Source organism: Rissa tridactyla, chromosome 16 (assembly GCF_028500815.1).
Source record: "Rissa tridactyla isolate bRisTri1 chromosome 16, bRisTri1.patW.cur.20221130, whole genome shotgun sequence".
Classification (NCBI taxonomy): domain Eukaryota; kingdom Metazoa; phylum Chordata; class Aves; order Charadriiformes; family Laridae; genus Rissa; species Rissa tridactyla.
Window position 1 is genome coordinate 1,137,669 of NC_071481.1, and position 12,476 is coordinate 1,150,144.

Genomic DNA, 12,476 nt, shown 5'->3' on the forward strand with positions numbered 1-12,476 from the left:
GGGGAGAGCAATTTTACACTGAAAGAGGGGAGATTGAGATTAAAAATACGGAAGAAATTCTCCATTATGAAGCTGGTGAGCCCCTGGCCCAGGTTGCCCAGAGCAGCTGTGGCTGCCCCATCCCTGGAGGGGTTCAAGGCCAGGTTGGACGGGGCTTGGAGCAACCTGGGCTGGTGGGAGGTGTCCCTGCCCAGGGCAGGGGGTGCTACTGGGTGGGCTTTGAGGTCCCTTCCCACCCAGACCATTTCATGATTCTCCGCGCCGGCGGGCGGCACTGCAGGAGCTCATTAAAGCTGCGTTAGTTGGTTTTAGCGCATGAGTGAATTCTGTGTTACGCTGGGGTTTGTAATGAGACGATAACTCCTGAGTTAACACGATCCAGAAATAGCGATATGACGCAGCCACCCCAGGCCACGTCAAACCTTCTCTGTCTGTTTTTCAGACACTAATTTCTATCCCAAAGCGCAGTGCAGAGGGCGCGGGTTTGGGACAGGGAGGTGAGCGATGGCAGGGGTCCCGGCTGATGGTTGTATTTTTCAAGGCCTTTTTTCAGCTTCCCATCGGAGGTGAGAAAGAGCCAAGACAGAAACATGGAATGGCCAACGGAATATTCCATGCCACAGCCGCCACGCTTGGTATATAAGTGGGGTTAGCTGGGGTGTGGGTACTCGCGATCGGTGCCAGTTCACCAGTTTACTGGGTGGTGAGAGTGACTTGCCTCTTGTATATTCTTTTACAATTATTTTTAATATTATGGCTATTTTGCTTCTCTGATAATTGTTCTGTTAACCTGTCTTTATCTCAACCCACAAGGGTTTTTTTTCCCCCCTTTCCTTTCCCCCTCCTTAAAATACCTCCTGGTGCAAGTTTCCAGGCGTGGTGTGGCAGAGGAGCACAGGGGGTGACAGAGCAATGCCGAACTGGGGCAGAAATGCGAGTTTCGAGCCCTAAAGCCCGTGCCATGTCCAGCATACTTGATAGCAAAGATGGAATAGTGCTGGGGAATGAATGGCAAGTTAATATTTGTATTTCTGTGGTCTCTGGCGTTATTACAGATATTATCATCACTATTTATGGAGCCGTATTGTATCTTTGACCCCTTTCCAGGGCTGTTTTACCCTGAGCCAGAGGATGACATCTTCGGCAGGCAGTTCTGCTGGGAAACGGTGCAAAATTGAAAACATGTTAAACTGACTTCACAGACAGCGCTGGGTTTCAGATATCCATCTTTCACATGTGTTTCATGAATCCTCTGCCGCGCGCTCCGCAGCCCGTGCTCCCGGGAGCCTGTTGACTGGGAAAGGCTCACGGCTGGCTTTAAAGCCACTTACAGACGGATCGCGGCGTTGGCTTCGCGCTGGGTGAGTTCTCGCCCCGGGCTCCTGGAGAGGGAGCCACAGTCCAGGCTCTGCCCGCTCCCCTGCACTGGGGCCGCCTGGTGCCTCATCCTACCTGGATGTCTCCTGAGGCCAGGCTCCGCGTACCCAGCACTGCGTTTGCCAAAGCTGGGCCCACACAGAGGATCAGCTAAGCGGAAAGAACACTTTTGGGTTGCGGCAGTGAGTCAGCACTGAAAGCTTTAGTGGGAGCAGTCGTACAGGATCACAGAATGGTCAGGGTTGGCAGGGCCCTCTGGAGATCACCCAGTCCCACCCCTGCCAGAGCAGGGTCACCCAGAGCAGGTGGCACAGGAACGCGTCCAGGCGGGGTTGGGATGTCTCCAGAGACGGAGACTCCCCCACCTCCCTGGGCAGCCTGTGCCAGGGCTCTGCCACCCCCACAGCAAAGAAGTTCCTCCTCGTGTTGAGATGGAACTTCCCATGGGCAAATTTGTGCCCGTCACCTCTTGTCCTGTCCCCGGGCACCACTGAGAAGAGCCTGGCCCCGTCCTCCTGACACCCACCCTCGAAGTATTTAAGTTTACGTTTTCCGACTGTAAGAAAAGTATTAACTTTTAAAGTCCTGACAGGAAAACGGAGGCCTGAATGTATTGTATCCCAGAGCTCGCTCTATCGTTATAAAACATCTTTAAGTAGTTGCCTTTCTTCTCCAGCAACACTGAAAGGTGCCGTCTTCCCACCTCTAAGGCTTGGCAGATGCTTCGAAGTGAAAGCGTTGTCCCTCTTACCTGCCCTTTTCTCTGACCTGAGGGATTTACGCGACTGCCGTAGCTTTGGAAGGGTTTAGCTGTGAAAAGCAGCTGCCTCGGTTTCTTCCAGAAGTACCGGCTTTTGGGCATGGCTTGTAGTGACTTTAGTCTTGATTTAACGATGAAATGTGTGCATGGTGTGGGCACGGAAACCACCCAAACCTTATCCTACTTCGCTCGAGAAATCAGCATTAATAAATTGTGCTAGCCTCCTTCTTAAAACGTATTATTTTAACCATCTTCTCTCCGTGTGTTTGGCAGAACGTGGATTCTCTCTGCTCCCTTGGGCAGGCGTGTGGGTTTGCGGCTCTGGTTGCCTGCTCGCGGTGCTGCGCTGGCCGTGGCGGGAGGTGAGCACCGGGAGACGCGCTCCCCCAGAGCGCCGGGGGCTCTCGGTGGCTCTCTGGGTTTCTGTCCTAGAAGTCTCACGGCGTTGCCAGGGCAGCGCTGAAAGATCCGAGTTCTGTGGTGGTTTTAGCCAGCTGCTTGCTTTAAAATGATCCTGCCTTTTATTCCCTCCTCTGAGCGTGCTTCAGTGCAGCCAGTCGTCCCGTGCAATGACCGCGGGCACTCCTCGCTGCTTCCCCTTTTCTCTCAGCTGCTCGGGAGGGAGGACGGTACCCCACGTGTGGGGGGGTCGGCACCCAGCAGGTGAGCGTCTCTTCTCCGTTCTGCCTGAGACAACAAAACACGAGGTGGGGGTGGGATGCTGCAGATCCCGTCCTCTTCTGCACCGCTCAAAGCAGAACCTGAACACGCACAGCTTCTCCTCTCTCTGATTCCCAGGGCAGAATGTGGACTCTTGGGGGCTCATTGCAACGCTCAGAGGAACGACTCCCACTTGTAAGTCCCCTACGTTTTTCGTTTTCATCCGAGCCCCCTCCTTACGCTCCGTTTTCGCCAAAGGCCAGCTCTGCCTAGAGCCGCCCCGGGGCAGCGGAGCAGGGATTAAATCTCTGTGGGATGTTTTTAGAGTTGCCGGGAAAGGGATTTTGGGTGGTGTGTACGGAGTTGGCCTTGGGTAGTGCAAAAGAGCTGCCTTTGGAGAAACAAACCCAACTCATTTCTGCTACTGTTCTGCAGCGTCTCCCCCTCCTCTCGCCGGGGCTGGGCACGGCTGGTGGGAGGGATTTCTGACTGTCAGCAAGAAAAGAAACAAGAGCATGTGAGGGAAAGGAGCCGGACCTGCGAAAGGCAGGAGGAAAGTTTCGTTACTCCCTTGCGATGCGGGGAAGCTGCTCTTGCGTGCCCCGTCGCCGGAGGACGGTGGGGAGCTGCGGCAGGAGGATGGCTTCGGCTCCGCGGCTGGGGTAAGGAGCGCTCTGCCTGCCTTTGGAGAGGCCCGCTGGGAGGTGGGATTCCCGGTGTGCAGGAGAGCCCCCCTCCTCTTCCCGTCCCTTGCCGAGTGCTGGATTTTACATCGCCTGGCAAAGTGGCTCGCGGCTCCGCGTCGGCTGAACCCACATGGGGCTTCACTGCTGGGCAGAACCCAGGGCTTGTGGGGTCTCCGGGCTTTGTCAAGAAGCAAATCCCAGAAGGAAAAGTCGCTTCGGTACATTTCGCCGCGAGCGAAGGAGCGTAAGAAGCCACGTTTGGTTTTGGGAAAAACCCAGTGACAATCTGCGCTGTAATAATCGTTTCCCCTGGTCTGAAGAAACTTGCTGAACTGAACCCATACGGGAGGAAGCACCCAGGAGTGACGAGTCTGCTCTCCCCCACGGGAATTCCTGTGTGCTCCGCAAGCATTGTCCTTTGCCAGAAAGAGAGACACTGGCAAGTTGGGAAGAGGCGGTAGCCGGGAGCGTCCTCCTCTGAGGAACGTGAAGGTGCAAGTGGCGCGTGGGACGGCGGTGAGATTTTCTGGGCGCCCCTGGGAAGCACCTGGGGGAGCGAGGAGCTGCTGCGATGGAGTTCCGTGCGGTGGCACTGTCATTCGTCCTCGCGTTGCGGGTGTCCTCTCTGGCTTCTGGCAGCAAACTGCAGCCCCATATGTAAGTAGCAAGAAAAGGGAACCCGAGGGTGTTTATGGGGCAGGGAACTGTAAAGCAGAAGCTAAATACAGTATTTTAAAACCGAGGGTGAAGGGAGGAGTGGAGGGGAGGGAGGGCTGGTCTGTGTCTCTTTATCTGGTACCAGAGGTACATAAAGGTGAATAGAAATCTGAAAATCTGCGTAGTCTTTGCTTGTAGGAGCTAACTCGCTGTTTTTAACTGAAACGTTGCTGTCGTGTGAGCGCAAGAGGTGATTGTTGTGTAAATAGTTTGACCTTTCTTCACAGAACTGGTATTTTTATTGCAGTTCGTGTATCTCTTTTTTGTCTTTTATTGCACGTTTCTTTCCCCCTTTTGCTGTTACTGCAGCAGCACGTAGTCCGTTCTTTTTAATTAAATTTTACAGTTCCAGTTTGGTGTTAATTATTTGGCTTCTTTGGAAAACTTCCTTGCAAATTTGGTCCCCTGCCAGAAGATGATCTCTCGGTGCAGGGGGGTTGCTCTAATTCTTTTTGTAAATGAGCCCAGCGTGGCGTGGTGTGCTGCCTCCGCGCTGCTGGCCTGGCCTCTGGAGCTTCTGGGCTGAAAAGGGGTCCCTTTCAGCCGATAAAGGCTTGGCAAGAAGACGCCTCTTCTCCCTGCGTCAGGGGTTTTGTGCTCCTGCCTTGACAAGTGCTTGTAGGACTCCTTGGATGAGACGCGAGCGATGAGACGTGCCAAGGTGTCAGGGAAAAGAAACGCCAGCGCCTGGGAAGTGGCGTCGCTTCCCACGGGACGCTCCTGGCGCTGCCCCTCACGCACCCCACCGCTCCCCGGGGCGCGCAGGAGCCTCTCCGCGCTGTGATAAATCGCAGCGAGGCGGTTCCGCTGCCAGCCTTGTTCTTCTGGTCCCTCTCAGCCCGTTTCTTGGGGGCGCAGGCAGCCCGCGGCGAGGGGGAGATGCTCCAGGGAGATCCCGCTGGGCACCAGCTTCCAGCTCTCCCTACGGAGACACTCACAAAACCAACCGGCAGGATAAAGCGTTAGCGCTGGGGAGGGCTGTGCCGGTGCAGCGATGGGCGCGCAGCTCTGCGAGCAGAGGAGCCCGGCAGCGGCCACGCGTGGGGATGAGGAGAGGAGATGTCGGAGCGGAGCCGGAGGGGGAAGGCACCACGCCGGTAATCCCAAAGGCATGTGCTGCAACAGCGGGGGAATTGAAACGTCTTGGAGCTGCCAGATGCCAGCTGCAATCCTTGTGCTTCACCACGTCCACATTATTTAGTTTAACTTCTTTTACAGAAAGTATTTTTGTGAAAACTCTTGGTCCCTTTTGAAGAATTGGAGGCGGCAGCAGCAGTCCCAAATAATAAATGGCTTATAACTTGTTAAGTCAGGGACAAATACTTCCCTCTTAGTTAAAACTACTGGCTCGCATTTGGTGAGAGAGAGTTAGGACTAGAAAGGGAACAAATTGGAAATGGTATTTTTCTTATTTTCTTGCTCACTGAATTATATATATTCACTTTATTTCCTGTAATTAGTCTTGCAGCCCTTAGCTGTGAACGAGTGAGAAAACGTCTAAGACAGCAAACTGAATTCTGATTTAAAGCAGTATTAATGACATGATGTATCATTTCTAGTGGCAGAATATATATTTTTTTCCCCAAACACTGCCAGAAGATGCAGATACTGGTGTTTGTAAGGATAACAGTCAGGAAAACAATCCCCTAGGTGCAAAGAGAGCGTGTGTATTCTTCGTTAGCTGAGAGTGGGCAGAATGGACAAACATAGGAATTATTGTGCTGCCGTTATCACGTCGGCTGCTGCCTCTTTTCTGATGCATCCTCTCTGTTTTAAGGCTAAAAAACTAGCCGTAAGGTGTCAGTGCAAAAGCAATCGCTGCATTTTTCAAGCGGGTGGTAGCGGGTCCCAGGACCTAGAGGTACGAATCATCCGCAGCTCCGGGATCCCCCCGGCGCCGCTGCCTCGCCGTGGCGTGAGCGCTGCAGCTCTGGGTCTCTGTCGCTGCGGCTGAGCCCCCTGCGGCTGCAGCTCGGGGGGGGACAAGGAGGGGGCTCCGCACGCGGCGGGTTCCCGTGGCCCCCACCCGCGTGTGTCCTCGCCGGACGGCGGTTTTCCATCTCTGAACGTGGGTTTGCGGTGCTCACCGTGCGGTTCTCCCAGGTTTAACCGATCCGCGAGGTGTGGAGGTGGGTGCCACCCCCTCAGCACCCTCTCTGCGCCCCAGGGCACGGACCCCAAGAGTTATGGGGCGGGGGGATGGACGGGCTGTGCTTCACAACTGCTTGTGGTGGGCCGACCTGGGCAGATTTCTTTTCTTTGCACGGATTTGATGAAATGAGGAGGCGAATACTGCGTCCTGCGTAAGCTCTCCCCGCTCTTTCAGCAAGGAAATGAAGTTGCCCGTAACTGGCGCCCGGTGGAGCGGTGGGAGCCCCGCAGCCTTCCCTCGGCAGCCCGCAGACCCCCGCACACCCCATTTTCTCTGTTCCAGGCCAAACGTCTGCGCGGAGCAGGAGGTGGCCATCGTGGGACACCGGCAGCCGTGCGCCCAGGCCTTCACCCGCACCCTCAAGGTCTGGAAGCAGGGCTGCGGGGGACGGCAGTGGTGCGCGGGCTACGAGCGGAGGTACGTCCTCTTCCTTCCTTGGCCTGCTCCTTGCGTGGCGGCAATGGGTTCTGCTCGCCAGCAGCGGTGGGGAAGCGAGCTCCTTGCTCGCTTTGCGGCTGCCCATCGTGCCGGCGGTGTCTGGGCACAGCCCTGCGTGTGCCCGTCCTGCGCCCAGGCTGTGGTCCGGCATGGGAGACAGCCTCAACAACCGCTTGGTACCCTCTGAAGGGTCTTAGTGACCAGACAGCATGGCTGTGGCTGTCCTCGGTCCCCGGCGGCTCTGCAGGGAGCGGGGAGAAGCGCCCAGTGGTGGTACCCCACCTTCAGCGGGTCTGGCATGAAGGCACCAAAGCCATTGACACAGGGGTCGATGTAAACGGGCAGAGAGAGATGTGGCTCCGAACCCACAAATTAGCTGTAAAGTTATTTTATTAGATATTTTTCTCTATCTAAATTCTCTGTCTAAATTCTCTAGATATTTACTTCTCTTAAAGGCAGCAGACCGTAAGAGATTTTGTAAACCCTAAGTGCACCTATGGGCTTCTGGCCCTGCCTGCCATCTTTGGGACACCGAGAGTTTTTTAAGCTGTTAAGGAATTCCCAAACAGAAGATTTTATATCTTTTATATGTCTTTTTGTTCTAGAGAAGCTTTGTCGTTGTGGTTAGCTGTTCCCAGCCTTCTGGCAGCCTATTACAGCTGTTTCCTACGATCACAGCATGTTAACGGAGTGACTTAATCCCATCACGTGCGTTATTCCTGTGTCTTTAGATGCCTCAGCTTCAAAAATCTCGATGCCCCGGTAAAATTTTACAGGGCTGAAGGCAGTTGCTGAGCCCGAGGGAGGGTTATTGTGCACGGTCTGAAAAAAAAATCAACAAAGGTGGGCGCTGTGCAAGTGCCGCTGCGGGAGGAGGGGAGGGTGCTGTGGTGGCACCGTGCTCAGGCCCAGCTCAGGGGGGCGGACGGCCCAGCGGGGCCTGGCTTGTACCGGCAGGAAAAGGGGTTTGGGGGTTCTCTGAGCGGAGAATTGATGTGCTCGTTCAGCTAATTGCAGTGTCCCTTCAGCCACTGACTGGTCTTACTGGGAGCTGGGAGACCAAGCACGGAGGAGGTGTAGGGAGAGGGCTGTGAACACGGGCAAGAGTGCAAATAATGCGCTTTTCTTACCCGCACAGCAGCCGAACTACAGTGTGCCCCGTCCTCTGTCCCCCACCCGCTTCCCTGGCCTCACGAGGCGGTTACAAGCCTTGACAAAATAACCACGATAGCAGTAGTTTCAAAGAAGCATCTTGGACTAGAGACGGCTTTTAAGTCTTGGCTTTAGGAATTCCTCCTAACCTGTAATTGCCAGTAATTATCTTGGTGATGATATCTGTGTACCGGTAATAAAGGAGCAAACAGAGTCCGTCTTTTGACCGCGTTTTAAAGAGAGGACTTTGAAATGGTAGGTGCTCTGTCTGCTGCTACTTCAAAGGCTGGGAACTCTCCAGACCCAGCTGTCCCTTTAGGTCTTTAATGTGTATTTTTGACATTGTAAGTCAAGGAACTGAAATGAAAAAACTTTCTGTCGTGCTTCATTATAAACATCAGCACAGGCTGGTGCTAAAACTCTGTCCCTGATGAAAACACGGAGGTGAAGCCTAGAGGTGCTGTGAGGGATTTCACCCAGGGAGTTTTAAAAGCAAGTGCAGGAAAAGGACTGTCACAAAACTTTCCTCAGACAAGATTTTTGTCCCGTATCCCCTCCCTCTAAACTCCTTTCGGGAGTTCCCATCGCAGCAAGCTTATTCCAATAGCTGGAGGATCTCCTGCCAAGCTCCCTTGTGCTGGGCAATGGAGGGCGGCGGAGCGCGCGGTGTCGGCATTCCCAGGGATGCCGCGCAGCCTCCGGCTCACCCGCTGGACCGGCTCCAGTTGGACCCGGCTCCGGCCGCACGGGGCTCAGGAAGCAAATTAACGGCTCCAGGAGCTGACACACACAGGGCCGGCCTGAAACTGGCCTCGGCGCCTTTGAGTTTATGGCCATGACCAGGAAAATCCAGCATCTGCTCTCCTGTCCCCGGAGCAGCGCTGGGTGCAGCCCACCCGCCTGGCGAGGAGCCGCTGTCTGCGGGGTTCATCCTCCTTAGCTAATTTTCCTAAAATTCCCGGGCACGCTCGGGCTGCTGCAGATGCTGCTGCGGTCCCAGCACTTTGCCCGGGCTCTGAGTGCCGCTGCCAGCGTGGATGCGGCTTTCGGCCGGAGCAGAGCCCGCGGCAGGGCAGGGATAAAGGGGCAGTGGAGAGGGCAGTCGTCTGCTGAGTCTGTGCGTTCCAAAACCGGTAGCATTTGTTTTTATAAGGCTTGTGTCTATGCCAAGAATACTGAATTGTAATGCTTCCTAAAAATTGGAACAAACCTTGCTCTGTTCCCCCGGGACTCGGGCCCTGCCCGCTCCCGGAGGCAGCGTCGGCTCCTCGGCGGATGAGCTGAGCATCCTCTGGGATGCTGCCCCTCGTTCCCGGGAGGGGGAAGGTTTGGCTACGGGCTGTGTCCCTTTCCCGAATTAGGTAGCAACAGAAGGTGGTTTTGCTCAGCCTCAGCCACGAAACTTGTAGGAATGACGGCGCTATCCCAGAGGGGCTGGAAGCGGATTTTTCCAGCAGCAGGACACAGCAGGATTTTTAAGCCTGGGTTCCATTAGTTCTGGCTCATTCAACATTTTCTGTGCCAGGGACTCCTTAAAACACAAAAGAAAACAGAAACACTGAAGATAAAGTATCTCCTCTGTGGTTCTTTCCAGTCTGCAGCATCCAGATATCCACAGGCAACTGGGGCTGTCAAAATATTTGCATCTCCTTGAGAACCCCCTTGGGCCGACTTGGGCATCTGAAGTGTCCGATGGAACCCAGCGAGGCCGGTGGAGACGGGGCATTGCGGGTGCTGCTGGGGGCAGGGAGGAGGCCGGGATTAGTCCCGAGCTGTCCTACCGAGCTATTTCTCGGAATACCTTTCCCTCCTCGTTTCGGAGCCTGGGCAGGGCGGGTGGAGGAGGCTGCTTGCCGCCGTGCAGTCTTTCTCCTTTTGGGTGAAAAGGACGATGTTTTCCAGAACAGCCCACGCAGCGAATTCTTGTTAGCACCACCCCGCACCCACCGTGTCCGCTTGTACCCGGCACCGCGGGAGAGCCGGGGCTGGGCGATGGCCCTCGGTACCGAGAGCATCCGGATGGACCTGAGCCTGATTGCTCGCCCTGCTGCTGCCTGAGCGGCTGCAAATTGCTTTCTCAGCTGCTTCTGGAACGTGACTATTTCCTTCATAATTTGTTAACAGCTCGCACAAAAAAAATAATCAGTGTCTGCTTTTATTTTTCTCAGCTGTGCTTCCATATGCTGGCTGGCACAGGAGAGTAGCCGAAGGTTGCCTTCAGAGGAATCAATGGTTCACCATTATTTAGGGTTTTTTGTAGAAACATTCAGACAAAATCAAACAACTAGACCGAGTTAGGGTAAATATTTTCAGTGGACTTGCACAACACATCTGCTGTGCCAAATATTTGTTGTTGTTTGTCTGATTTGCTTTGGTGGAGTAGTTTCATGTTCTGCCAAAGGAGCTTTTTAAAAATCGGCTTCAAAAGTTTTATCTGTGTTTCAATTTTCACGTACACACAGCATCAAATTTCCGGGGGAAAAAAGTGTCACTTGTATTTATTTATGCTTCAGATCAATCCCCGCTTTACTGCCCCGACGCCTACCCTGGAAGGGGCGTTATGAGGACCTGGACACTCCAGTCTCTCGTGTGCCCGATTAAAGTAAATTAAGAAGTATTTTCTTAGCATCAGCGATCATTGCTAGACCAGGTGGAAAAAAAAAAAAGTCAGCAACTTTGAAAACCGAATTCCTCATTTTATTTACATCCCCAGTTAGAGTTACAACTTCCCTTCTTCCCAGTTTCCTCCTCCTGCGGGAATTAACGTTGTCTGGGTGGTACCTTGTTTTTTACGTTTCAGAACTGCGTATTACACGGGCTACAGGCAGGTGTACAAGGTGACGCACCAGACCACGTACCGGTGCTGCCCGGGGTGGTCCCGGCTGGAGGGCGATGCTGGCTGCCTCTACCGTAAGTACCGCGCGCTTCGGGTGAGATTCTTCTTTTCCTACTGTCACTGCTGGGGCTTTGGCCGAGGGTGCTCATTTCGAGTCCTGCGCCTGCAGTCAAAGCGATAAACTTTGAAAAGTTTATGCCTGTAAAAAGAACTGAGGGTTTTGGGTTTTTTATTATTTTTATTTATCTTAGCGGTGTGTCAGACGATTTTTCTCTGGCTTCCCAGCGAGCGCTGTTTGTTGTTTTCCGTTTTTGGAGAATTTCCTTGTCGCAGCATGAAAGGGCTTTCAAAGTCACGTTCATTTATCCAGTTGCCAAATGCTACTAGACACTTAAAATCAAGCCCAAACCTGGTGTTTCAAATGATGCCATTGGCAGAAGCTCCGGAAAGCTGTAATCCAGGCCCTGAGTGGACTTTTCATTATAAAACCCCATAATTGCTGCGTGTGATTGAACGGGCACGGTGATGGCTAATTTGCCGTCTCGTTGCTCTTACTCAGCGTTCGTGAGAGCTGCTTCCTTGGAAGAGGCGGCCTTTGACTAATTGCGCACGGGCTGAGAAATTGGCCTTGGGTGCCGGGCTGCAGAAGGCCGCGGGGTTTGGCTGGCAGCGTGTGGCCGCTCTTTGGAGCGTGTTCCTCGCTGCTGAGAGCGGGGCTTGGTCATAGAATCCCAGAATCCCAGACTGGTTCGGGTTGGAAGGGACCTCAAAGCCCACCCAGTGGCACCCCCTGCCCTGGGCAGGGACACCTCCCACCAGCCCAGGTTGCTCCAAGCCCCGTCCAACCTGGCCTTGAACTCATCAACGCACGTAAAGGGATGCAGCTCCTCAGCTACTTGGGAAAGATGTGTGTGTGTCGTGTACTAGATCTGTTGTTTTTAAGACTGGCTGAGCTCGAGAGAGCCCTGCCAGAGACCGCCGAGTGCTCCCCTTCGCCCGCCCCCTCCGAAGCCAAATGTGAGCGGGTGGGTTCAGGACTGGTGGGACCCAGCAAGGGCCGTCGCAGCATCGGCCTCAGAGCTGAACGCAAGCTGCCAGCCTGGGTGAGGTGATGGCACTCACGAGGTCTGAAGCAGAGACCCAGAACTTGAGGCTTTAGGGTTCTGTGGCTCTCCTTCCTCCCCTTCTGTGTTTGCTCTGGGGTAATTCTCTGCACAACAGGCACGGAAGTATCTACTTCCCAGCTGTGCGGGGAGACTCCAGTATGTATTCAGATTTGCACGTGAGTTGGGCAAGGGATGTGCAAACAGTAGTGTATGAGATGATTTTATGCTATTATTGCAGAAGACAGAGGCAGCGTTATCCTCATGGGCCCCATGTTCCGCCTCCCCCTCCAGGCAGATGCTGCGTAGCTCCCGGCTCCTTCCCCTAAACACTGCGGCCACATCCAGCTGGGGAAATATTTAACTTTAAACTTTGCTTTTGAGACGTTGAGAGCAAAGTAAAATCTTCCCTTGAATAAAGCAGAGGTTTATCTGAGCATACGTGTAGAAATAAATGTCACCACCAAGGCAGAATCACACACGCTCCCTGCGATCCATTATTAATTCTCTGCCTCGTTGCGTGGTGGAGCTCTGATCCTTTCCGAATTAGACTTTGGAGGTGCACTCCTACCCTGGGTGTAGAAAAGCAGCTTTC

The 12,476-nt window shown here is 53.9% G+C and overlaps 1 protein-coding gene across 1 annotated transcript in view; it reads left to right on the plus strand.

The window, feature by feature from the left end:
- The first annotated feature begins 6 nt into the window (after positions 1-6).
- Positions 7-12,476, plus strand: part of MEGF6 (multiple EGF like domains 6) — a 110,083-nt gene continuing 97,613 nt past the window's right edge. Inside the window, exons 1-7 of the mRNA XM_054222108.1 lie at positions 7-635; positions 1,108-1,361; positions 2,411-2,499; positions 2,936-2,992; positions 3,233-4,140; positions 6,635-6,769; positions 10,743-10,852. Coding sequence (XP_054078083.1) covers positions 4,055-4,140; positions 6,635-6,769; positions 10,743-10,852 — 331 coding nt within the window. The 5' untranslated portion in view covers positions 7-635; positions 1,108-1,361; positions 2,411-2,499; positions 2,936-2,992; positions 3,233-4,054. The remainder of the gene's footprint in view (positions 636-1,107; positions 1,362-2,410; positions 2,500-2,935; positions 2,993-3,232; positions 4,141-6,634; positions 6,770-10,742; positions 10,853-12,476) is intronic.